The sequence below is a fragment of the Panthera pardus genome, unplaced genomic scaffold, assembly GCF_024362965.1.
Source record: "Panthera pardus isolate Hobbes unplaced genomic scaffold, ASM2436296v1 HiC_scaffold_22, whole genome shotgun sequence".
In the NCBI taxonomy this organism is placed as follows: domain Eukaryota; kingdom Metazoa; phylum Chordata; class Mammalia; order Carnivora; family Felidae; genus Panthera; species Panthera pardus.
In genome coordinates this window covers 56,023,449-56,047,445 of record NW_026526788.1, presented here as the reverse complement: position 1 = coordinate 56,047,445, position 23,997 = coordinate 56,023,449, and the positions used below count along the sequence as shown (strand labels likewise).

Here is a 23,997-nt window from a genome sequence, read left to right as displayed (position 1 = left end):
ATACCTATGTTTGCTGAGTATTGTTAAGGCCTCTCTCAAAGCTGAGAAGGCCTTGACAAGTTTAATTGCCTCAGGGTGTCTGGGTGGCTCAGTCAGTTAAGTGTCAGAGTTCATCTCAGGTTCCTGAGTTTGGCTCATGGTTCCTGAGTTCAAGCCCCACATCTGGGCTCTCTGCTGTGAGTGCAGAGCCTGCTTCAGATCCTCTGTCCCTCCCCGCTCTCTGTCCCTCCCCCCTCTCTGTCCCTCCCCACCACACGCTTCCTCTCCTCTCAAAAATAAATAAACTTAAAAAAAGTTAAATCGCCTCTAGGAAGGTTCTTGACATCTAGGCAGGAAACCTAAGGCTTGCTTAGCAGTGAAGTGTCAATTTTTACATAGCCACACTGTTTTAACTTACTCAACTTTATTGCAAGAACAAAATATTATTTTTAACAATAAAAGCACAGTGCCTACAGGCAAGAGGATGGCCAGGTCTCAGGCCAAGTCTTCTTCCCTAATGTTTCAGACCTAGGTTAGCTAGAAGTCTCCTAGAATGTAACATTTATCCACCAGGTGTCATTATTTACCAATTCTGGTAAGTCACTGGGCCGGGTCTGTGCTCTCTAGTTAAGATCAAGGCTAGAGATAAGAATATGAGATGATCAAAATGGGTTTAGGAAAGAGCACTGTGTCTGGAATGCAGACGGGGTGGGGGTGGGGTTGGATTTCAAAGGCTAGTGATGCTTTTCTGATCAGGTTTCCTAACCAACCACTTTCCTTGGAAGGAGTAAGAACTTGGGTTCTTAAGAATAGCCCGGGCTCTGTGCTGCATGTGCTGGGCTCAGGTGTATACCCCAAGTCTCGGCGGTCTTCCCATCAGTAAGATACATGACCTTCCTTGCACCTGGTTGCCCCCCCTGTTCTTCCCCTCTGGCTCCTAGTCACATGTCCTGGGGCACAGGAAAGCACTTGCTCCTTCCCAGACTGAAGGTCTCTAGAGAGCCAGAGTTCAAGATAAAAATGCCAGCAGTCATAGGACTATGAAAATAGGAAGTGGGTGTGCACAGCAGAGCCTGGTCAGAGGCCACCTGCAAGGCTGAACTAGGGAAACAGGCCCATGTGCCTCTTCAGCTCCAGGTACAAGGCAGGAAGACGAGATGGGCTCAGGCCAGGCATGTCCTCTCCTTGCTCTCAGAGCCAGCCATTACTGGTGAAATCCATACGCAGCGCCTCCTCATCCGTGGGGCTTAGCTCCTGTAAGGGGGCGCGGCAGGGGCCTCCGTAGTAGCCAAACCAGTCCATGGTTTTCTTCAGCCCGGGGATCCCAAAGCGCCGGGTCACCTGTGAAGCAGGGCCTGTTAGAAGAAACTGGGGAATCCCTGCCCACACATGTCTGGGATCCAGACACGTGTCACTCTCAGAAAGTTAAGGTTCCCACCCTCCTCCCCTCGTAAAGTAACTTTTTTTTTTTTTAACGTTTATTTATTATTGAGAGACAGAGAGACGCAGAGGGTGAGCAGGGGAGGGGTAGAGAGAGGGGGAAACTTAGAATCTGAAGTAGGCTCCAGGCTCTGAGCTGTCAGCACAGAACCCAATGCGGGGCTCGAACTCACAAACTGAGAGATCATGACCTGAGCCGAAGTCTGTCGCTTAACCAACTGAGCCACCCAGGCGCCCCCCCCTTTGTAAAGTAACTTTACCAAATCTGTGACACCAGGGTAGATTGGAAATCCGGATTGAGAGACCAGAAGGCAGGTCAGCAGTAGAGAACACGATGCCAAAAATTCAGATTAAGGAAGGAAGTCACCTCCTCTGGTTTTAGGGGTAAAATCCACCCCATTGGGGAGAAAAGTGGCATTTGGTCATCAAGCTGGGATGCAAGAAGATAGCAATACTTTGGGCCTGGGCACTAGATCATCACAGGTCTGCAGCCCAGGTTCCAGGAACCAGTTCCCAGGCCTGGTGTGCCCTGGGAGTCAGGAAGGGGAAGGGTGTGTGAGAACTTTAGGCATAGTCCAGACTTTGGCCCTGCAGCAGGGACCCCCACCCACCCATAGCGCCTCGCTGACCCCAACTCTGAAAAACAACGCATCAGTTGCCCTGACAACTTTCACTGTGTAACCTTATATCACGAACTTACTGTATTTGAGCAAGTTCTGTCTAAAAAAATGAGGGGGCTGGACGACATGATCTCTAAAGTGTTACCCATTGTCATGAGGGACCTAAAGCTATTGTCATAACTTAAAATCATGCATGGGGTCTTACAGAAAATGAATTATCGAGCTTCTTGGCTTTTGGCATAGCAACTGGTTATTTCATGCTGATTAGAAGTGTTAGAAGACTCTTTGACTACCCAAAAACTAAGAATGTAATCATTACTTAATAAAGTTTTATTTGAAGGGAAGTTAAACCTTAGAAGGGTGGGCTTCACGAAGGGTAAAATAATAAAAGGGGTTTCTTGGGGTAAAAAAGTTGAGAGCCACTGATGAATGACTGACTAGTAACTATTTACCACTCGACGCCAGGGAATTTTTTCTTGGAATGAGTGACAAGCCACCCTCCTCCTAAGCCTGGCCTCAGCCATGATGTTCTAATAACCTGGGCTTTTCACCCAAAACCTGAGTGGGGTGGGAAAGACCTAGGAGAGAGGATAGAAACAAGAAGTACCTAGAGAAAAGTCTTCGTCCACCATAGGTGTGTAAGATCTCAGAGTTGCCCCCTCCTCAGACCCAGAAAGAATTGAATGCTTTGGTGTGTAAAGAGCACGGAAAGTCCTAAATATAGCCAGGGCAGGAGGCCGGCTGGGTGGGAAGGCGGAGGAAGGACATTGTGTTCAAGCAGGGCAATAGGGTGACATCAAGCCGCTCCTGGGGTGGCTGAGCCCACAGCCCAGGCAGCAGAAAGGTGTTCCAGGCATTCCTGAGTGTGTGCCCAGAGTTGGCACAGGAGGAGGCACAGAGTGGAGAGTAAGGCAGGATGGCATGCAGAGAGCTAGGACGGCAGCACACATCCTCTCTTCCCAAGGGGCCGCCCGCTGCTTCATCTGTAGAACGAGGGAGAGGACAACACCGACCCCACGTCACAAGAGTCATACGAGAAAAATGCCACTGTGAGACCTGATCCCAGGAGACCTAAAAGTTACCCCTTTTCCTGTCCTGGGGGAATGCAGCTTCTGGGACCGACTCTCCTGCAGGTGGGTGGGAGTGGAGAGCAGAGGTCCCACCCCAGTGGCATGTCCAGTACACAAAGGACAGTGTGTTCCCTGATGGTCCTCACTTCTGCAGTTCTTCCACCCTCTGAATAGACTATCCTATCCCAGTAGGACCATCACATCCAGGAGACTCGTGCTTGCCTCCCCAGCTGTCCCTTCTCTAACTCTGAGTGAATCTGCCCCTTGGAGGTAAACCTATAAGCTGTGAGGGAGATCTAGAGCCCACCCCCCACTTTACCCAAACAAAACATTACCCACTTAGCCTGGGACTACCAGCTCAGATGCAAAACTTAAGGGAATGCCAAAGAAATCAGTCATCAAGGTAAGTAATATTTAGTGCCATATTTTTTAAAAAATCAAAACCGATGCAAGAAAAAAAATCCATAAATGAACAAAGTGTCAATGTTTTAAACAAAGACCAGATCCAACAGACCCATGCCCTGCCACATGTAACCTGAGGCAAAAGCAAACGCGGGCCCTTCTATACATGTGTTATGCATTTTTCATTGGTTCATTTTTTTTTTCTAGGAGTAGATGTAGAAAAACAAATTTTTGATGAGGTTGTTTCTATTCAAGCTGGGAAAGCAAAATTATAATAAATTATGTTTTTAATATATATAATACTTAAAACTAGAAGAAGGATGTTTTAATATACTTACTTTTTAATTTTTCAAAATTTTTTTCAAATAGTTTAATGTTCTACGGGGAGGGATTACCATTTAGAAAAATACTTAGAGGGCTGGCTCAGAGCCTACAACTCTTGATCTCAGGGCTGGAGAAAAGAAAGGAAGGAAGGAAGGAAGGAAGGAAGGAAGGAAGGAAGGAAGGAAAGGAAGGAAGGAAAGGAAAGAAGGAAGGAAGGAAGGAAAGAAGGAAGGAAGGAAGGAAGGAAGGAAGGAAGGAAGGAAGGAAAGGAAGGAAGGAAGGAAGGAAGGAAGGAAGGAAGGAAGGAAGGAAGGAAGGAAAGGAAGGAAGGAAAGGAAGGAAGGAAGGAAGGAAGGGAAGGAAGGGAGAAAGAAAGAAAGAAAGAAAGAAAGAAAGAAAGAAAGAGAAAGAAACTTAGAGTTTCCACTTTCAGGAAGAGGGAATAAATGTACTTTGCCCTATTCCTCCCAACAAATATAACTAAAAAACCTTGGACATTACATAGAAACAAACATGAGACTCCAAAAGGCAGAGGGAAAGAAGAATGACTAGGGACTTCAGGACCCAAGGAACACAGCAGTAAGTTCCCTGGCCTCCACTTGAAGCTGAAGCAGCCGGCGATGCTGAAATGCATTCAATGGGTACAGATAATAAAAGCTCCCAAAAAAGCCTGTTCACTCAAGCCAAGGACCAAGAAGTTGCAGCCCAGCAAGATGGAAAACTTTTAGGCCATCACCACTCTGCTCCAGCCAAGCACCCCAGAAAAAAACTATAGCCCTACCCCCACCCAGGCCAGCAAAGGTTGAATTGGGAGCCAGAACTTCTACCCCCCACTTTACCCCCTCCACAACAGATGTTTTCAGCAGAGGCCCAGGGAGGAAAGTCAGAACTTTTCACACCACCGCCCACACTTAAGGAAGCTACTCCCCCCAGACATATTTGCAAAGTCAGTGGAGGCCAGGTGGGAAGCAGTAAGGAAGCATTCCTACCCCTTCAGGTCAGGGAGGTGTCAGTGGAGGCCAAGGGCAGAGCTGTACTTTTAAAAACCTCCCCTCAAAAGAAATTTCCAGGTCCAGATGGCCTCACTGGAGAATTCTAAAAAATGTTTAAAGAAGATTTAACACCAATTCTACACAGTCCCTTCCAGAAAACAGAAGAGCAGGGAATACTTCCCAGTCAACTGATGAAGCTATTATTACCCTGATACCAAAATCAGACAAAGACAGTGCCAAAAAAGGGGGAAAACTACATACCAATATCTCCTATGCATAGACAGAAAAATCTTAAACTAAGAATTAGCAAACGCAACTCAGCAACATATGAACAAGTTACACACCATGACTATGTGGGGTTTATTCCAGGAATGCAAGTCTGGTTCAATATTAGAAAATTATCCATGTAACTCACCGTATCAGCAGGCTAAAGAGGAAAAACAATCACATGATCATATCAATCAATGAAGAAAAAGCATCTGACAAAACTCAATACCTTCTGCAAAACCACACAGACTTGATTACTGTAGGTATATAATAAATCTTAAAATCAAAGGCGCCTGGGTGGCTCAGTCGGTTAAGCGTCTGACTCCGGCTCAGGTCATGATCTCATGGTTCGTGGGTTCGAGCTCCACGTCGGGCTCTGTGCTGACAGCTCGGACCCTGCTTCAGATTCTGGGTCACCCTCTCTCTCTGCCCTTCCCCTGCTCACACTCTGACACACTCTTCCTCAAAAATAAACATAAAATAATTTTTTTTTTAAATCTTAAAATCAGTAGACTAATTCTTCCCACTTTGTTATTTTTTCCCAAAATTGTTTTAGCTAGTTTTTAATTCCTTGGCCTTTGCATATAAACTTTAGAATAATTTTGCATGGTTTTACAGAGGAATAGATAGACATAGATAATGGAAGCAACAGAGAACCCAGAAATGGAACCACACAAATATGCCCAACTGAGTTCTGACAAAGGTGCAAAAGTAATTCAATGGAAGAAAGATCATCTTTTCAATAAATGGTATTGGAGCAAGTGAATATCCAGAAGCGAAAAGAAAAACAAAACAAAACAAAAAAAAACCCTCCATCTAAGTCTCACACATCATACAAAAATGAACTCAACATGGGTCATGGACTTGTAAAACTATAAAACTTTTAGGAAAAACAGGAGAAAATCTTCACCATCTAGTGCTAGGAAAAGTCTTCTTAGGGTTGACACTAAAAGCATAAATACAAATAAAAATATTGATAAATTGGACTTCATCAAAATTAAAAACTTTTGTCCCGCAAAAAACCTGTTAAGAGAATGACAAAGGACATATGGGTGGCTCAGGAGGTTAAGTGTCTGACTCTTCGTTTTGGTTTAGGTCATGATCTCATGGTTCGTGAGTTTGAGCTCCATGTTAGGCTCTTTGCTGACAGTGCAGGGCCTGCTTGGGATCCTCTCTCTCTCTCTCTCTCAAAATAAACAAATAAACTTAAAAAAAAAAAAAGGAATGACAAGACAAGCTACTGACTCGGAGAAAATATTTGCAAACCACATACCTCGCAGAGGACTGGTATCTAAAAGATATAAAGAAAGAACTTCCAAAATTCAACAGTAAAAAAAAAAAAAATCCAATCATAAAATAGGCAAGAGACATAAACAGACATTTAATTTAAGAAGATATAGGGGTGCCTGGGGCTCAGGCGGGGCTCAGTTGGTTAAGTGTCTGATTTCGGCTCAGGTCATGATCTCACTGTTTGTGAGTTCGAGCCCCATACTGGGCTCTGTGCTGACAGCTCAGAGCCTGGAGCCTGCTTCAGATTTTGTGTCTCCCTCTCTCTCTGCCCCACCCTGCTCGCTCTCTCTCTCTCTCTCTCTCTCTCAAAAAATAAATAAATATTGAAAAAAAGTTTTTTAAAGAAGATATACAGATGGTGGAAGAGGACAAAAAGAAGATCTAGAGGTGGCAAATAAATACATGAAAAGATGTTCAATAGCATTAGCTATCAGAGAAATGCAAATTGAAAGCACAATGAAGTGTTACAACACACCTATCAGAATGGCTAAAATAAACAGTAGTCACAGTGCCTAAAGCTGGTAAAGACGCAGAGAAAATGAGTCAGTCATACATTTACACTGATATAAATGTAAAACACTCCGAAAAACATTTTGGTAGTTTCTTAAAAAACTAAACATGCAATCATCATATGACCTACCAATTGTGTATTTATCCCAGAAAAATGAAATTTTATGGTCGCACAAAAGCTTGTACATGAATGTTCATAGCAACTTTTAATAGGCCCTAACTGGGGCGCCTGGGTGGCTCAGTCAGTTAAGTGTCTGACTTCGGCTCAGGTCATGATCTCACAGTTGTGATTCGACCTCTGAGTCCGGCCCTGTGCTGACAACTCAGAGCCTGGAGCCTGCTTCAGATTCTGTGTTTCTCTCTGCCCCTCCCCCATTTGCACTCTGTATCTCTCAAAAATAAACAAACATAAAAAAAATAAAATAGAAAAAAACAGTCCCAAACTGGAAACAATCTAGTTGTCCTTCAACAAGTGAATGGTTTACACAAGCTATGGTATGGCTGTACCATGAAACACTATTCATCAATAAAAAGGAATGGGCTATTGCCCCAGGCAACAACTTTGAATCTGCACGGAATTATGCTGAGTGAGGAAAGCCAATTGCAAAAGGTTATATACTCTGGGGCGCCTGGGTGGCTGAGTCAGTTAAGCATCCAACTTCAGTTCAGCTCATGATCTCGCGGTTTATGGGTTTGAGCCCCACGTAGGGCTCTGTGCTGACCGCTCAGAGCCTGCTTGGTATTCTGTCTCCCTCTCTCTGCCCCTCCTCTGTTATGCTCTTTCTCAAAAATAAATAAATAAACATTTTTTTTTAAAAAAAAAGGTTATATACTCTGATTCCATTCACATAGCAGTCTTGAGCTGACAAAACAATAAAAACAGTGAACGTATTTGTGGTTGCCAGGAGTTAAGGACAGGATGGAGGTAGGAGTAGATGTAACCATAAAAACATAACATGAGAGATCCTTCTGGTGATAAAAATACTCTGTATCTTGACTATATCAATGTCAAAATCCTGGTTGTGATATTGTACTTTAATTTTGTGAGATGTTCCATTGAGGGAAACTAGAGGCCAGGCACATGGACTCTCTTGTATTATTTCTTACAACTTCATCTGAATCTACAGTTATTTCATAATTAAAAGTTTAATTTAAAATATAGAGGGGCGCCTGGGTGGCTCAGTCGGTTGAGCGTCCGACTTCAGCTCAGGTCATGATCTCTCGGCCTGTGAGTTTGAGGCCCGTGTTGGGCTCTGTGCTGACAGCTCAGGGCCTGGAGCCTGCTTCAGATGCTGTGTCTCCCTCTCTCTGTGCCCCTCCCCTACTCATGCTCTGTCTCTGTCTCTGTCTCTGTCTCACTCTCTCTGTCAAAAATAAAATAAAACATTTAAAAAATAAAATAAATAAAATAAAAAATATATATAAACGTGTCTATAGGAACACACATTTTCCTTCCTGCCTCAGACTCCAGTGTGGCTCTGAACAGCACTGCCTGGCTCTTGACAGGCATTCCACCTTGGCTCTTCTCCTTGACTTGCCGTCTGGCAAGTACACCGTCTGACTGCAGAATAGATTTTTTTAAATGTTTATGTATTTATTTGGAGTGAGAGAGAGAAAGAGAGTGACAGCATGAGCAACTGTGAGCAGGGGAGGGCCACAGAGAGAGAGAGAGGGAGAGGGAGAGAATCCCAAGCAGGCTCCATGCTTTCAGGGTAAGGCCTGGTGCAGGGCTCAAACTCACGAACCATGAGATCATGACCTGAGCTGAAATCAAGAGTCGGATGCTTAACTGACTGAGCCACCCAGATGCCTCAGAAATAGACTATTTGAAGACAAAACTCTCCTGGGAAATCTGGGCTCTGAATGCCTCCAGCCTTCCAATTCCTTTATTCCCAATCATTCTGTTTTCCAGGATTTGGCCCTTTATAAAGCTGATGAAAAGGCCCACGGCTCACTCTTTCTAGGCAGTGCATCTCTAAGCAAGGTCCCGGGATTACTTATGTCACCACAATCAGCCAAGATGTTTGTTTCAAGGCTTATTCCTGGGCCTACAGGATTAGAATTTTAACTAGCACCCTAGATGAATTCCAATGCAACCAATAGGGCTCAACTTTGTCTGAAGTCATGATTTTCTGGAGAGGCACAAGGAGTTCCCACACTGGGATATTCTCTAAAAGGACTTTCTGAAAGGGAAGAGGCTAAGTGGGGACCACTGTGCCTGCCTTGGCTCCTGCTCCAGTGAGGACACAGACACCCCCCCCACCCCCACCCCACCCCGTGCCTTGGGGCCATTGGCTGGGAACTCACCGCAGTGTTTGGCTCAATGAGGCGGTGCTGCAGCTTCTGGGCATCTTCCCATTGCCCTGTGAGGCAGAGTCGCTCCAGCTGGCACACCTGAGCCCCCAGGACATTGGCCAAGGCACACACGCCCCCCACAGCTCCTGCCCCAGAGTAAGATGCAGAACATCAGCCAGAGCCTCTTCTCACAGACAATGTCAGACCCTGGTCCCCAGCACCCCTTATTCTGGGGAGAGAGGATGTGGATTTCTGTGCCATTGGCCGGCCATGTCAAAGGCATGCTCTGTGAGTCCACAGAGAACAGATCTCTAGAGAGAAAAGCTGCCAGCATATTTGAAGTAGAATCCCACAGGCTGAAGGTCAGGGAACAGAGCCTGAGGCTAACCTGAGAACAGTTCCTTCCGTGCATCCCCCCCCCCCCCCAATACACCTCCCAGAGTAAAGTCCCACCTGCCACTTGACACCTCCATGATCCTCTAATAGCCCCCTGACTCATCCGTGCGGGAAGGGGGTGGAGTGGACAGGAAGCCTTTGCTCTTCTGAAATCTTATTCCCCCCAGTGAATTCAGCCTGGGACAGTGCTGGGGGTGGGGGGCAGTGGAAAGAGCTCTGGACACAGTCAGGAGACCAGGCATTTCCTCCCACTGGTTGCATGAACTTGCACAGGTCATAGACCTCCGGGTCCTCTTTGTTCTTATCTGGGCAATGAAAACAGGCTGGCTGTGATCTCAGGAGGCCCTGCCACTCTGCCAGCCTGGGATGTGATTCTAAGTCTAGTTAGGAGTGGCCTCAAGACTGGAGAGTGAGAAATTTGGAATGAGCTTATATAGCTGCCATTTACTGATCCCCACTCTGTGCCAGGCACTATGCAGACACGGGGCCAATGCTCTCAAATTCTTGTAACACCCCCCTGCTTTAGAGGGTAGAAGTTCAGGCCCAGAGAGGTTGAACACCTTGCCGGGTGGTACTCAGTACACGGCAGAGCTGAGATTCCAACTCACATCCCCGAGCCTCCAGAGCCTGTGCTCTTTCCAGCTGCCCCCCTCAGGAACGAGGCTTCAATTGGTCCCCTCTTCTGCCATTGCTCTTTAGAGACTGTGACGTGGCAGAGGAGAGACGTGCAAGGTCCTAGATAATAAGCCAAAGTCTGTGGAGACCAGGAAAAAGGAATGGGCATTGCCCTCTGCAGCACCAGAAAAGTAACTCAGATCTGCACTTGCTGGGGCTTCAGCCAAAGGGAGAAAATGCTTCTTCTCCTCCCCCTTGAGGGCTTAAAACCAACCCGAACCCAAGCACCTTGACCCACAACAGACAAGCTCATTTGGTCCAATGGTGACATTCCCGGGACCTTGAACTGGAACAGAATCAGGCAGCTGAAGGTCCCTGGCCCATTCCTACAGGTCTGACAATTCCTTCCGGCCTAGCACCCAGGTGAGAGGAAGCCACACTCCTGGATGAGAGGAGAGGCCCTAAGGCCTGTGTCCTCAGAGAATGATTTACAAGGTGACATCAGAGGAGCTAAGTCTGTTACCGAAGCACCGAGCTCAGGACTTAGAACAGCAGGCATCCCTGCTACAGACCAAGGATGGTACAGAGCCACCCTCTTCTGCCCAAGGTCACTCGTAAGCACCCAATATTGAGACTTCTGAGGTTTCCAAGCAGACAGGCTGGCAAAGGGCCCCCTGCAGACCCAGACGCAGCCTGCATGGTTTCTCCCAGCACACCCAGGGCGGTGAGGGCGGGTGGGCAGGGGTCCTGGGTGTACCACCCATGACGGTGTGAGAGCGGCGGGAGGCCTACCCACGGCATAGCTGGCCAGCAGGAAGCCAGCCGATCCAGCCAACACCTGGAAATCCTGCCTCCCGGTCTTGTGAACAATCAGCCCCATCCTGGTCACCTGCAACAGCAAACCCGGGTGAGAGCTGCACCCAGAGCCTCAACACCAACGGAGAAGGGGGCCGAGCGAGGGTGGGAGGAGAGCCCAGGCCCCAGAGAGCCACCCCAGAACTCAGACAAAGCCCCAGAGAGCCCACACGATGGAAAGAACCCAAACAGGAGCCCAGGACTGGAGTGGGTTCCAGAGCTGCCCTGAAGTCGCTAGCACAGGAGAAGAGGAAGGAGCCCCAGCCAGGAGCTGCTGCCACTCACATCGCCACCACTGTCCTTGATGCCCACGATGTTTGGGTGCTGGGAAAGCGTGACCACCGCATCCACCGGCAGGTCCAGCCCCGTGTTGGCTGGGACGCTGTAGAGCACCACAGGAATCGGGGAGAGGTCAGCGACCTGCGAGAGGCAGAGAAGAGGGGAGAGGCAGAGGGCAGCTGCCCCAGGCCCGCCACGAGCCCACCACCACCAGCTCCGGGCCTGGGGCGCTACGGGGCCCCTGGACAGGCCTACCTCCTGGACTAGAAGTCACAGTGCCACGTGCCCTGCTTGTAAGCAATTGATGAGTAATATTTCATGAGTGCTTTCTGTGTGCCAAGCTCAGTTCTAAGTCCTCTATTTTCTGATGGAACTTAGTCCTCACAACAACCCTGTGAGGAAGACACCATCATTCTGACCATCTGAGAGGGGAGGAAACAGCAACACAGTGTGGCCGGGCCAGTGGCCCGGCACCAGGTGGCGGCTAGCGCCTGGGGGCATCCCTCCCATCCCACAGGTGTCATTCATGGAAGTAGGCTCACCCCTTGGCCCCTGGCCTCTCTCCTCTCCCCAGGCAGTCTCCTCTCCTCGTCCAGCCTTCCCTTGGTCCCAGGCCCCAAACCCATGCCCAACCCTCACACCCTACCTTGGTGTAGTGGTGAATGAGGGCGGCGCTGCTCATGCGGCCACGATAGAAGCAAGGGGTCACCACGATGGCGGCGTCAGCCCCAACCTGGGCCATGCTCACAGTCATCTCCACCGTGGCTTGAGTGGCTGCAGGAGGAAAGAGGGAGTCTTCCCTGTAGGCCATGGAGGGTGAGAGCAGGAGGCAGAAGGGCAGGGCTAGGACCCTGGGGCAAGCAAGGGGGGCAGAAGGGAAGGAACCAGCAGGCTGAACCAACCCCAGGGCCAAGGAGCCTGGCTTCCCACCCCAGGCACCCCCAAGTACCCCTAGGGCCCAGAGCATTGTGGCCTCACACTCGCAGCCAGAGCCAGCTAGCAGCAGTTTGTCCTTGGGCATGGCCTGGCGGACTCGGCTCACCACCTCCAGCCTCTCGCTGCTGGTCAGGAAGGGGAACTCGCCATTGGAGCCCTGCACCACGAAGCCTGATGAACAACCAGGATATTGGTGTTACGCTCACACAGGTTCCTACCTCCCCAACACCATAGCTTTGCGCATATCTCCTTCTCATCTTTGTCCTGAGGCAGGCAGAATGTTTCACCCAGTTGCGGTCACAGTGTCCACACCGTTTTTCTTTGTGTTAATGAAATGTGTCAGCTATACCCCAAAGAATCGATGATAATGTAACCCACAGGTGCGTACCCAACAGTCATGGCAACCCTCCCCTATCACGTTTTTCTTCCTCCTCTAACCGTCCTGACTCAGGTGCTATTGTTCCCACTCAAGTCTTATACCCTGAGACATACATATGGACCCATAAACGACATATAACAGTTGTGGCCATTTTAAACTGTATAGAAATGGAATCAAGATCATACAACCTTCTGCAGTCTGCTATTTTTGCTCAAGATTATGCTGTGAGCTTTGTCCATAGCAGCGCACAGGTCTGATTCATTCATTTTAACGGCTACAGAATATTCTATTTGAAGTCAGACTACAATTTACTTTTCATTTTCCCTTTGAGGACACTTAGAATGTTTCCTTAGTTTTGCTATTACAAACAATGCCGAAACGACCATGTTCTACAGTCTTCTGTGCCCATGTCTGAGCTTCTCCACGGTTTCTTTAGGTTTGTAATTGCTGCGTCACACGTATGTGCATTTTCACGTGCCAAACATCTCTCTCAATAGCCAGTTCATACCCCATCAGCACATAGAAGAGTCCGTTAGTGTTCATCCGTGTCAACACCGGGTATTGTCAGAATTAATATTTGCCAGTTTTCTGGGTGAAAAGTGATACCTCATTATTTTACTTCACATTTTCCTGTTTTATTGATCATGTGAGAAGTTTCTAACATCACCGGGTAAGGTGTCAACTCTTTTATATAAATCCATGAGAGACCAGGAGATTTGATGCTGTTTGACTGAATCCGAAGGGAAGGTTAGTAAAACCGTCCTCCTCTCCGCTTTTTCATTTAACTCTCTCTACCCTCTTCTTCCTCCTCTCTACTCCAGTCCATCCTCAAAACACTGTTCTTAAATAGGTGACAAATACAGCATATGGCACGGCGAGACTATTAATAAACAGGAGACTGCTTGGGAGAAAGGAATGAAAAGAAAGCTGGAGGCGATACTGATCTACAATACAAAATCCCCGCTGCACCGTTGAGGGAGATGGGCCATCATTTTGATTTGGAGCTTCCTGACAGTCCAAGCTAAAAGGGAAATGTGATCAGCTGACAGATATGCAGAACTCCAGATAAAAGCAAAGCAGCTGCCCGGGGGAAACACACAGTTTCCTGGCATCGGGACCAAGAGAGACTGTTCCCGTGAGTCATCCTTAAGGGACACAATGTGATGTAGAGTCAACTTTTCACCACAAACCTTTTTCCATGCTGTTCGCTACACCATTAGATTCCACTCAGTGGACTGCCAGAATGGCTCACTGGATACTTAGCAATCCCACCCCCTGCCAGCTTTTTTGCCTTGGTGATATTGTAGGGAGCATCTTGAGGCAAATAGTTTTTGGCTTCTGTTGTGCTGCCTCCTCAGGATCCATTTCTCCGTGTCAGGCCGGGAGCCTCCTTCTGTGTCGGTACAAATGGTGTTAGTGCTTTCCCAGTGGGTCACCCCCACTCTTGAGTTGCCAACCCTGGAGAGGACTGGACCAGCACCCTCTGACTAGGATTCTGAGGTCAGGCTTTCACCAGTCCCTCTGTGCAAATGCCAAAGACATCTCCCTCCCTCCCCAACCCTGCCCGCTTGCCCCCACCTTGCCCCCACCGCCCAGCCCGGTTCTTACTCCAGCTGCTTCTTCAGCCATGTCCACTCACTCCCAAGTCCCGCTTCATTCTGGCGGCCAGTGCCACGGGCCCCTGAGCAGTTAAGACCGCTGGGTCTTGCGCTCTCAGAGAGGAAGCAGGCCCCTGTGGTCAAGACTCCCGGTGGCCTTTCCCTTGTCTCCTGTAAAGGAGCATCTGACCCAGGCCTGACTCCCGAGGAGGAGGCCAGGCCAGGCTAGGGAAGAGGGAGTATCACAGAGTCGGGGACGCACTGGACCCAACTCCCCTCTGGCTTTTGAGGAAGTTAGTTATATCAAGTCTCTGAGTCCCTGTTTCCTTTTCTCTGGGATGGTAATAAAATCATTTTGATCCTACCTTATAAGGCTATGTTAAAGGCCCAAACAAGAAAAGGTAAGAGAAAGTACCCTGAAATCTGTGAACTGATGCTGGCGAGAGCCCCCTCCTTCTCCTTGGAGGGATGCCCAGTTTCGGGCCCGATGTGCCTCTCTCTGCTGGTGCAGCAAGGGGACTGGAGGAGTGGAAGGGCCAAGGGTCCCGGGTGGGTCGGGGAGTGAAGACAGGGAGCGGTTCTGAACTCAGAGGAACCTGGGTGTAGCTCTCAGTGCAGCCCCTGATCAGCTATGAGATCTTGGGCACGCGGCTTAACCAAACCTCAGCTTCCTCACATGAAAAATGGGGAGAGTATCAGTGCTCTCCTTAAAGCATTGTTGTAAGGCTCAAATGAGATACTATGTATAAAGTGCTTGGATGAGAACCCGGCCTGCCGGCCGTGTTAGCTGTGATTACTATGGAGTCAGGAGAAAGTGCACAAGCCTTAAATGAGAAGGGTGGCAGCTTTCCATCTGAGGTGGAGGAGGATGGCTGGTGTGGAGGGGAGGCCGCACTCAGGAACCTCTCCCGACCCCTCCAGCTGCAAGACAAAGGGGCTCATCACAGACGCTACTCTCTCTTGGCCCCATGGTCAGGCTGGCCACTCCAGGGAGCCAGAGCGGCCTGGGAAGAGGAGTGAGTGTTTGGGGCTGGGGATGCATATCTCCTTACCAAGAGAATATACTTGAGTTGGTGGCTTAGTGGCCATTTTCCCTATGGCACAACTGTAATAAAACCTTGACATTTTGAACTACTTTTAAATTAAGAGAAAAGTTGCAGAAATAGTGCAGGGGATTTCCACACCTCCCTCACCCAACCTCCACCAATGATAAGATCTTACTATTTATTTAGTACAATGATCAGAACCAGAGAATTAGCGCTGGTAAGGTACTAACTTGCAGACTTTAGTTGAATTTTGCCAGTTTTAAACTTCTTTAAAGATTCCAAATTCCTAATTAGCCAATCTGAAATTGTATGCAATAAACTTTTAATAAGGGATTTAAGATCTTCCAAATAAACACATGCATTTTATGCATTTTTACAATCACTTTCAGAAGTCACACCTCACTACCCTTGCTTTTTGTCTAATTTAGCAGCCTCCAACATTTTCTAGTATGACAGACCCCATTTTTTTCCATTAATATTTTTGTCATAAAGTATTTTACCTTTTTATTTTTTATTTAATTACTGTATTTTTAAAGTAGGCTCCACACCCAATGTTGGGGCTTGAACTCATGACCGTGATCTGAGATTAAGAGTCGTATGCTCTACGGACTGAGGCCACCAGGCTCCTCTTATTTATTTTTTTAAAGTAATCTCTACATCCAACATGGGGCTTAAACTCACAACCCTGAGATCAAGAGTTGTGCACTCTACCAACTGAGCCAGCCAGGCACCCCTGTTATGAAGTTATGAAGTATTTTAAATTTAAAGCATATTATAGGGGCGCCTGGGTGGCTCAGTCGGTTAAGCGTCCGACTTTGGCTCAGGTCATGATCTCGGGGTTTGTGAGTTCAAGCCCTGCGTCGGGCTCTGTGCTGACAGCTCAGAACCTGGAGCCTGTTTCAGATTCTGTGTCTCCCTCTCTCTCTCTGACCCTCCCCCGTTCATGCTCTGTCTCTCTCTGTCTCAAAAATAAATAACGTTAAAAAAATTTTTTTAAAGCATATGTATATTAGTATTTATATAAAGTCACTATTAATAATGTTAAAAATATTCAAATACTGGGGCACCTGGCTGGCTCAGTCGCTGGAGCACGTGACTCTTTTTTTTTTGTTGTTGTTATTTTGAGAGACAGTGAGGGGAAGGGGCAGAGACAGGGAGAGTGAGAGAATTCCAAGCAGGCTCTGCTCCTCTGCGTGGAGCCCGGCGTGGGGCTCCATTCAGGGCTCGAGCTCACAGACCATGAGATCATTACCTGGGCCAAAGTCAGACACTTAACTGATGGAGCCACCCAGACACACCTGGAGCGTGTGACGCTTGATCTCAGGTTGTGAGTTCGAGCCCCACGCTGGGTATGGAGATTACTTAAAATAAAATCTTCAGAGGTGCTTGGGTGGCTCACTTGGTTGAACGTCCCGACACTTGATTTTGGCTCATGTCTTGATCCCATGGTCACGGGATAGAGCCCCATGTCGGTTCACCGTGGAGCCTGCCTAAGAGTTTCTCTCCCTCTCTCTCTGCCCCTCTCTCCTGCTTGTGCTTTCTCTCTAAAATAAAATAAAATAAAATTTTAAATAAAATCTTAAAAATAAATAAAATAAAAATATTCAAATGCTTCCAATTATGTCCCATAAAATCAATTGACCACACTTAGGGTGTTTGTAGATTTTTCCATCCTTTGCAAGGATTCGGGGGACCTTCTTCCCACAGGTTGAGGCCAACAGGCTGGGAAACACTGGTAAGTTCACAATCAATGCAAATGGGACACTTCTATGTAAAGGAGTCATTGGGGGGTTAGACAGTGCTGTAGAGCTGACCTCTCTCAAGTTTCACCGGAGAGATAGCTGCCTCACTGGAGATCATCCCTTGCCCCAGAAACGGCTTCTTTAGACCCAGGAAGAGGAGGCAGGGAGAGTCCCAGGCTTGTGGGAGGGCACAGAGAGTGTCAGGACACGGGGGAAGAGGGCAGGGATAAGCATGAGTGAGGGAGACCCGTGTGGGGACGGCGGGGCATTGGCCTAAGGGGCAGCACAGGGAAGGGATTTGGGGTCTGAGCTTTGGAGTCGGGCAGAGCTGGGCCCCACCTCCAACAACATCGCATAGTGTCTATGCCCTATCAGGCGAATGACACCTCTGAGCTTCAGATGTCTCATCTGCAAAACGGGGACACTGCAAATCCTTCCTTATGGGGCCTTGCTGTAACAACACACAGCATGGCGTAGACTAAAGTCTGAACAGGAAAAGAAAAAAAAATTACTAGTAATACTACTAATTAGTAGCACTAGCATCAGCGGCAGCCCCGGCATTAAGAACATAAACAAGAAGGGAGAGTATGGGGCACAGGGGCTCTGTAGGCAGGTGGTGGGAGGCACTAACGCAGGTCTCAGTGGGCTGGGGGAAGCAGGGGGGGCCGGGGGAGGGCACTGCAGTGCAGGATGCCACACGACTTGAAAAGCAGCAGGCAGGGTGAAGAGGACCCCAAAAAGGACAGGAGACCCACATCCCAGTTTGCTTACGAGCTTCTGAAAGCCTGTCTATCCCCCCACCACCCACACCTGGCTGCTTCCTCCTTCCCTGGCAATAGCAGGTTGGTGGGTGCTGAGCTCCCTGGAGACAGCCCAACCCCCAGAACCTGAGACCCGGAGAAGATTTATGGACTTTTTTTTTTTTTTCTGATTTACGGAGTCTTGAATCAGCCTAGCATAAAGGCCCACACAAAGAGGACTTTGGGGGCAGGAAGCCTCTCCCCATATCCCTTCCCAGTGCTGAGGCTGGCCACAGAGCCCCCAGACCCAGAGTGAGGGTATACAAGGCTTTATTGGCTCAGTTCCAGGCATTCGGCATCAGTGTGGGGCTCTCAGCTGCTCCTGGGCTCTGCCTCTATCTTCTCCCGGTGGGTCTTCAGGGGCCTGCGAGTCTGTCTCAGCTTCTTCGCTTCCTTCCACCCCCGCCCCCTCCATCGGGGGCCATCCTCTGTGGCAGACCGTACTCACAGAGCCAAAGGGGCCCAGGGCCTGCCCTTCAGGAAGAAGGGATTTGGGTGGCACCATCTCGCCACAGGAGAGAAAACAGGCCTGCAATTGTGTGCCAGCCCTGTTGGGGGAAAGGGGTGTCTCCATCCGTGGTTAGGTGGCTTCAAAGGGGTGGTAGGTCTGGTGGCTGCGGTTGGGCAGGCTATGGCTCTGGTGGTTCAGATGACCCTGGTGTCCATAGTGACCGTGGCCATGGATGGCGTGTGTGTGGTTCGCGCCAGCTACGGTGGTTTCCCGCTGGGTGAGGAAATTCCCTTTCAGCTTCAACTCCACCTCCTCGAGGGCCTTCAGCTCCTCCTGGTTGACGTCTCTGGACTCCAGGTGGCCTGAGTTCTGGTAAGCTATGGCACGCTGCAACATGGAATTAGCCAGCTGCTGTCCTAGGGTGTCAATCTCCTTGGTGCAGGCAGCCACAGCGGCCCATGTGGGCTCGTCCGTGGACGAGGATTTTGCAGACTCCTTGTGGGTCTCTTTGGTCACTGAGGCCCCAGACGTCCTCTGCTTGCTGGTGAAGGACTCCCGGCGCAGAGTTGTGCCCGCCTCTCTTTGCCTTGTGGTGAGAGTCTCCATGTGAATGGTGGTGCTGGCTTCTCCGCTGCCGCTCTCGGGTGGTGGGGTGGCCGTGCTGCTGCAGGCGGCCAGCCTCTCTTCGGAGAGGCGACTGAAGTGAGATTTAATCCAGTTCTCATTCTTTGCTTTGTGACATTCCGGTGGCTCCTGCACATTTTGTGCAGACGCGGCGGATGCCTTCCTTCTTCTCTTCCTCTGAATCCACAGCATGAGGCCTCCCCCTCCGAGTAAGAGGGCAGTCCCCAGCACCACCTTGCATGATGGTTGCTGGATGAGCTCCAAGAAGGCCTCCAGGACCCTAGGCTGGGCGGGCAGAGCTAAGAGCACACTGGGAGTGGAGGAGCCCGGATGGTATGGTTCATGCTTGAAAGGGTAGATTCCCAGAGGCTGTCTGGCAGGTAGGGCCCCAGCTGTACCCTTCCTAGGATGCCCCTCCCACCTCAGCAATGAACCCCATTGTGAGGAAGGTGGTTGGGGGGGGGGGTGGGGGGGCAGAGGCCACAGCATCCCTCATGTCCAACCTGGTAGGCATTTCCTGAGGCCCAAGTCCTGTCTCCCACCTGACAGCTAGTCCCAAGGTGAGTGGAAAAGCAGCTTCCCCAATTCTGAGTTTCTTCCACCTTCTGCTTAAGACCCATTCTGCAACTCAAGCCTTCTTATTTTCCAATCTCTGGTTTCTCTCCCTCTCTATTCCTGTGCCCCCTCCCCGGGGGTGGGGGGAGGCAGGAGCCACTGACCATGGCTGAAGGACCCCCTTGGCCAGGCTGGCATCCATCCCTGGCTGCCTGACACAGGTGTCTCCTTCCATTCAAGGTCCACCCCTGCTGGCAGCTTAGCACATCCCATCCCCATTTGCAGCCCCAACCGCCTTAACTAAGCAGAGTCCAGAAGGAAAGGGGCCCAGGAAAGAGCTCATTCTAGAATAACATGAGGTCATAACTGGGGGGAGACAAGCAGTGGGTTGAGAAGGCAGAGCAGACAGGACAGAGGGATTCACCAGATCCCAGATCTCAGAGGCCATTCCAGGATGGGGGCTGCTACCTCTTGTCTTAGTGAGGCACCTGCAAACCCAGAATGTGCCCCCCTCCCCCATGTGCCCTGGTTAAAGGGCACAGTTTAACGTTTTTTATTTATTTTTGGGACAGAGAGAGACAGAGCATGAAGGGGGGAGGGGCAGAGAGAGAGGGAGACACAGAATCGGAAACAGGCTCCAGGCTCTGAGCCATCAGCCCAGAGCCTGACGCGGGGCTCGAACTCACGGACCGCGAGATCGTGACCTGGCTGAAGTCGGACGCTTAACCGACTGCGCCACCCAGGCGCCCCAAGGGCACAGTTTAGACTGTGACCAGGTGGACCACCTGGCCAGGCTCTCTGTGGGTACAGACAATGGAAAGCCTGGCCCACAATCCGAAATTATATCAGAGCGTCTCGGGGGGAGAAACAGGCCTGGGCCACTCTATTTTTCTTCCAGAGGCACATAACACATTTAAAAAAATATATTTTTTACTAAAAAAAAAATTTTTTTTCCTTAAAAATAATTTTCACTTAAAAATTTTGTTGAATATTCATTTTTTTGAGAAAGAGGGGCAGAGCATGAGAGGGACAGGGGCAGAGAGAGAGAGAGAGAGAGAGAGAGAGAGAATCTGAAGCAGGCTCCAGGCTCTGAGCTGTCAGCACAGAGCCCAACACGGGGCTCGAACCTGCGAACCGTGAGATCATGACCTGAGCCAAAGTCAGATGCTCTGCCAACTGAGCCATCCGGGTGCCTCAGTATATTTCAATTTTTTAAAGTGAAGAAATACCAAAACAGGGTTGTAGAAATTGTGATTTTTTTTTAAAAGTTTGTTTATATAGTTATCTCTACACTCAATGTGGAGTGTACACATGAGTGTACTGATGACCCCAAGATCAAGAGTCACGTGCTCCTCTGACTGAGCCAGCCAGGTTCCCCTACCCTGTGGGGTTTTTTTTTTTAAGCAAAATATTTTATTTAACAAAGTAACGGCTTCAATGTATACCATAATATCCCCAGTCTACATACTAAGGGAATAAGATACAAGCTCATAGTTTTATGGGTAACATCTCTCTAGTCCTGCTGAAGTAGCTCTGTGGTCATCCACTAACCTCATGTGGAAATAACAATTCAAAGTTCATCTCTGAGGTTGTTTGCGGGAGTGAGTTCAGAGCCAAATGGCCCCTCTGCAACAATCTTACCTTCCAGTCTCTAGTTATAACTTTCATTTAAGAATGATACTCTTTATTCATATAATCAGGAACATTTAACAATGCAAAAACAAGTAGAAATAGAGAGCTACACAGTTTTGGCAATACCTTCCAGAAGAATCTCTTAACTGTTCACTGATTCATCAAGAGTAGGTTCCCACCTCCTCTTTGGAGGACCTTTAACTTATCACAGGAGGCCCTGGCAATGTGGTATGCGATGGCTTCTTCCTCTGCCCCTGAGTGTTGGGCTGCAGAGCCAGCCCTGGGGACCCGGATAGGGCCAGAGAAACATTGTTTGTACAGCTAAAGTTGCTCACAGCTCCTTCCCTGGGCATTCTGGCTGTGTCCTGGGAGCAGTGACAGGACCCTATGGCTCTATTCCTTGTGCCAGGGCCTCCCACTTTGAGCTCCTTGAGAGGAATGCATTAACCTGGTGGCTCAGTTTCCATTCTAAAATGAGGAAATCAGACTAGAGAGGTTCAGTGATTTCTCCAAGGTCGCCATAACCAGCAACACCAGGACTTTTATCCAGGCCTTCTCACTCTCGATGCTGAGCTCCTTCTACACAGCCCACTGCCTCCCTGGCGTGTGGGTAAGAGAGAGATGAGGCGGAAACAGGAGCCTGTATGGGTTGCACGGGAGACAGGTTAGTGGGCACCTGTGGCCCGCGGCCTGCCAAATCCACTGCAGCCTGTGCTCCTGGGCACCTCCATGCCCTCTGCAGGAGTGGGTGAGTGGGCAGAAGGAAGGGAAGGGTCCAGAGAAGAGCCTGTGGGTATCCGTGGATTCTCTGGGTAGTAGGCAGACACTGGATGCAAAGTTCACCCTCCCCACCCCTTGCACTCGGGTGTCCTTGAACCTGGAAGGTGAAGAAGAGTCTTGTCTTCCCTCCTCTTAAGATTCAAGGAGCTAGGGGTGCCTGGCTGGCTCAGTCAGCGGAGCATACAACTCTTGATCTTGGGGTCCTGAGTTTAAACTCCATATTGGGTGTACAGATTACTTAAAAAAATTTTTTTAATAAATAAAAGATTCAAAATTCTCAGTTTGCTTCAAAAGACCCAGGCCTCGGTCCAGACTTTCAGGCCCCAGTGAACTGAGCCCAAGTAGAAATTTACTTAGAGTTTGTGTCACTGCTCAATGTGGGCATCCACAGGGCATTCATTGTGCCCTAGGGAAGCATCGCATCACCTCAGCACTGGGATGGGGTGTCAGTCAGGCCAGCAGTCACTGTCATAAAGCAGCTTTTCCCACAATGCCAATGGTGCTGTCATTCTAGCAACTGTTATCACTGGATCAATACCTTCTAATGTATATCACCCTTTAACTATTTATAGCATGCTTTCATTTGCACTGTCTTGGATTTTTCTCCCCGCCATCCTATGATGTACACCTTATTACTCCCGTGTCAGATGGGGAGAGTGGGGTTTAGAAAGATTATCTCAAAGCTAAGTCAGTGGCAGAGCTGTGATTTAAATCTAGACTCCCTTCCCCCCTGCCCTGCCTCAGTCAGAACCTCTCCATTCCCAAAGCTGGTGCCAACCATACTTTTATTTGTTGAAACAATCTGGTCTAGTGATTCAGTGGTTAGTGCAGTGGAGTAAAACCAAGTATGGTCCTGCAGTCAGACCTGGGGAACTTGGGCAAGTGATTGTGTCATTCTGAGCCCCAGCTTCCCATCTGTGAAATGGGGCTAATGAGATGACTGTCTCAGGGACTCGTCATGGGTGATAGATGAGGGTGAGCAGGGCAGGATGGGAGGAACTGACCACTTCTTTCCTTCATTTATTGTGCCTGTGGCTGTGTCGTGTGTTGACTGTCACAGACGTCTGGTCCCAGGCCTCAGAGAGGGGAGATCCACGTGTAAAGAGAGACATGAGTCAGAGGATCCAGAACAGGAATTCTGCCAAGGGAGGCTTGGCCCAGAAGAGAGTGGGCTAACACGGCTTTTAGGGGGACGAACCCACTGGCTGAGTTGCCACGTGACACCCCCAGTTGCCTTCCCAACTGCACAGTGTTTGGTTGACAAGGACTTTTATACCCATTATCTAGTTTGATCCCCACAATCATGCTGCGCTAAGAAGGCACTTTGGCAGTGAGATTCAGTCAAGGTTGCAAAGCAGCAAGGAGCTTCTGGCCTGTCTCTTGACTCCAGACCAGTGCCCCCTGCTCCTTTCCCATAAAGGACCACCGGGGTACCCAACTGTCTCTGAGTAGCTCACTGGCTGAGGAGATTGGGGTCATCCACATCTCCCCCCAAGTCCCCCAGAGGACAGGCCCCACTTACCTCGAAAGGGGAAGGCACCCAATTTGTGCAGATTCTCCTCCAGTTTCCCATAGTCTACCTCCGCGGTGGCAGTGAAGGGGGTGGTCACAGGGGGGTAGATGCCTGCAATGTCCATCTTCCTTCCCTCTCCTGAGGCCCAGCCCCCCACCTTCCTGGACAAGCCCCTGCTCAGCCCCTGCCTCAGGGAAGACCAGACTCCACGGCCCAGCATCTCTGCAAGAGGCCTGAAGCCCAGCTGGTCTCTGCCCCTGCGCGAGGCTGTTTGGACTCCTTCCTACCCTGTTAATGATCAGTGTGTCTAGTTAAAAATTTGCTGCCCCCTGACTGTTGGTGTTGGGGCAGGCCTGGGCTGGGCGTCCCCAGGGTCAGAGGTCAAGACTTTAGGCCCCATGGGTTCTCTCTCTGTAGGGAGCAGCTGGAGAAATGCCACAACCCAGCGTCCCTCTGGCCAGAGGGCGGGTTCCTGGGGTACGGACCCTAAACGGCTTCTCCAGCGGGGCTTGGGCCCTCCTCCCACAATCCCCAGCCCCAAAGCCAGCTGATTGGCTGAGCAGGCCCGGCCCTGCGGGAGGCGCGGCTGGGGAAAAACTGCAGGCAG

General features: G+C 49.4%; 2 protein-coding genes across 4 annotated transcripts; both read right to left on the bottom strand.

Moving 5' to 3' along the window:
• Nucleotides 1–386: 386 nt before the first annotated feature.
• On the bottom strand, nucleotides 387–23,879 carry HOGA1 (4-hydroxy-2-oxoglutarate aldolase 1). 3 transcript variants are annotated; one of them, XM_019459012.2, is made up of 7 exons: nucleotides 23,400–23,862; nucleotides 12,313–12,441; nucleotides 11,981–12,108; nucleotides 11,341–11,475; nucleotides 10,993–11,089; nucleotides 9,202–9,335; nucleotides 387–1,320 (listed from the first exon to the last, which is right to left on the bottom strand). In XM_019459012.2, the coding sequence occupies exons 1-7, from the start codon at nucleotides 23,608–23,610 to the stop codon at nucleotides 1,171–1,173; spliced, it is 984 nt and encodes a 327-aa protein (XP_019314557.1). In that variant the 5' UTR covers nucleotides 23,611–23,862; the 3' UTR covers nucleotides 387–1,170. The 3 variants fall into 3 exon arrangements, with proteins under 3 accessions (XP_019314557.1, XP_019314554.1, XP_053765769.1); XM_019459009.2 differs by lacking the exon at nucleotides 387–1,320 and adding an exon at nucleotides 2,352–3,022 and having other exon boundaries at nucleotides 23,400–23,871; XM_053909794.1 differs by lacking the exons at nucleotides 387–1,320; nucleotides 12,313–12,441 and adding an exon at nucleotides 2,352–3,022 and having other exon boundaries at nucleotides 23,400–23,879.
• Nucleotides 18,089–19,986, bottom strand: CUNH10orf62 (chromosome unknown C10orf62 homolog). The gene has a single exon (XM_019459022.2). It carries the CDS (start codon nucleotides 19,397–19,399, stop codon nucleotides 18,416–18,418), a length of 984 nt encoding a protein of 327 aa, XP_019314567.2. The 5' UTR covers nucleotides 19,400–19,986; the 3' UTR covers nucleotides 18,089–18,415.
• Nucleotides 23,880–23,997: the final 118 nt, after the last annotated feature.

Bases quoted from the DNA above. Each gene is read 5' to 3' on its own strand.
- CUNH10orf62 (XM_019459022.2), bottom strand. From the start codon at position 19,399: ATGCTGTGGCCTCTGCCCCCCCACCCCCCCCCCCAACCACCTTCCTCA.
- HOGA1 (XM_019459009.2), bottom strand. From the start codon at position 23,610: ATGCTGGGCCGTGGAGTCTGGTCTTCCCTGAGGCAGGGGCTGAGCAGG. The intron at 12,442-23,399 runs GTAAGTGGGGCC...GTTGTTCATCAG, and splicing joins GGGTGCCTTCCCCTTTCGAG to GCTTCGTGGTGCAGGGCTCC. The intron at 3,023-9,201 runs GTGAGTTCCCAG...CTCGTTCTACAG, and splicing joins TCATTGAGCCAAACACTGCG to ATGAAGCAGCGGGCGGCCCC.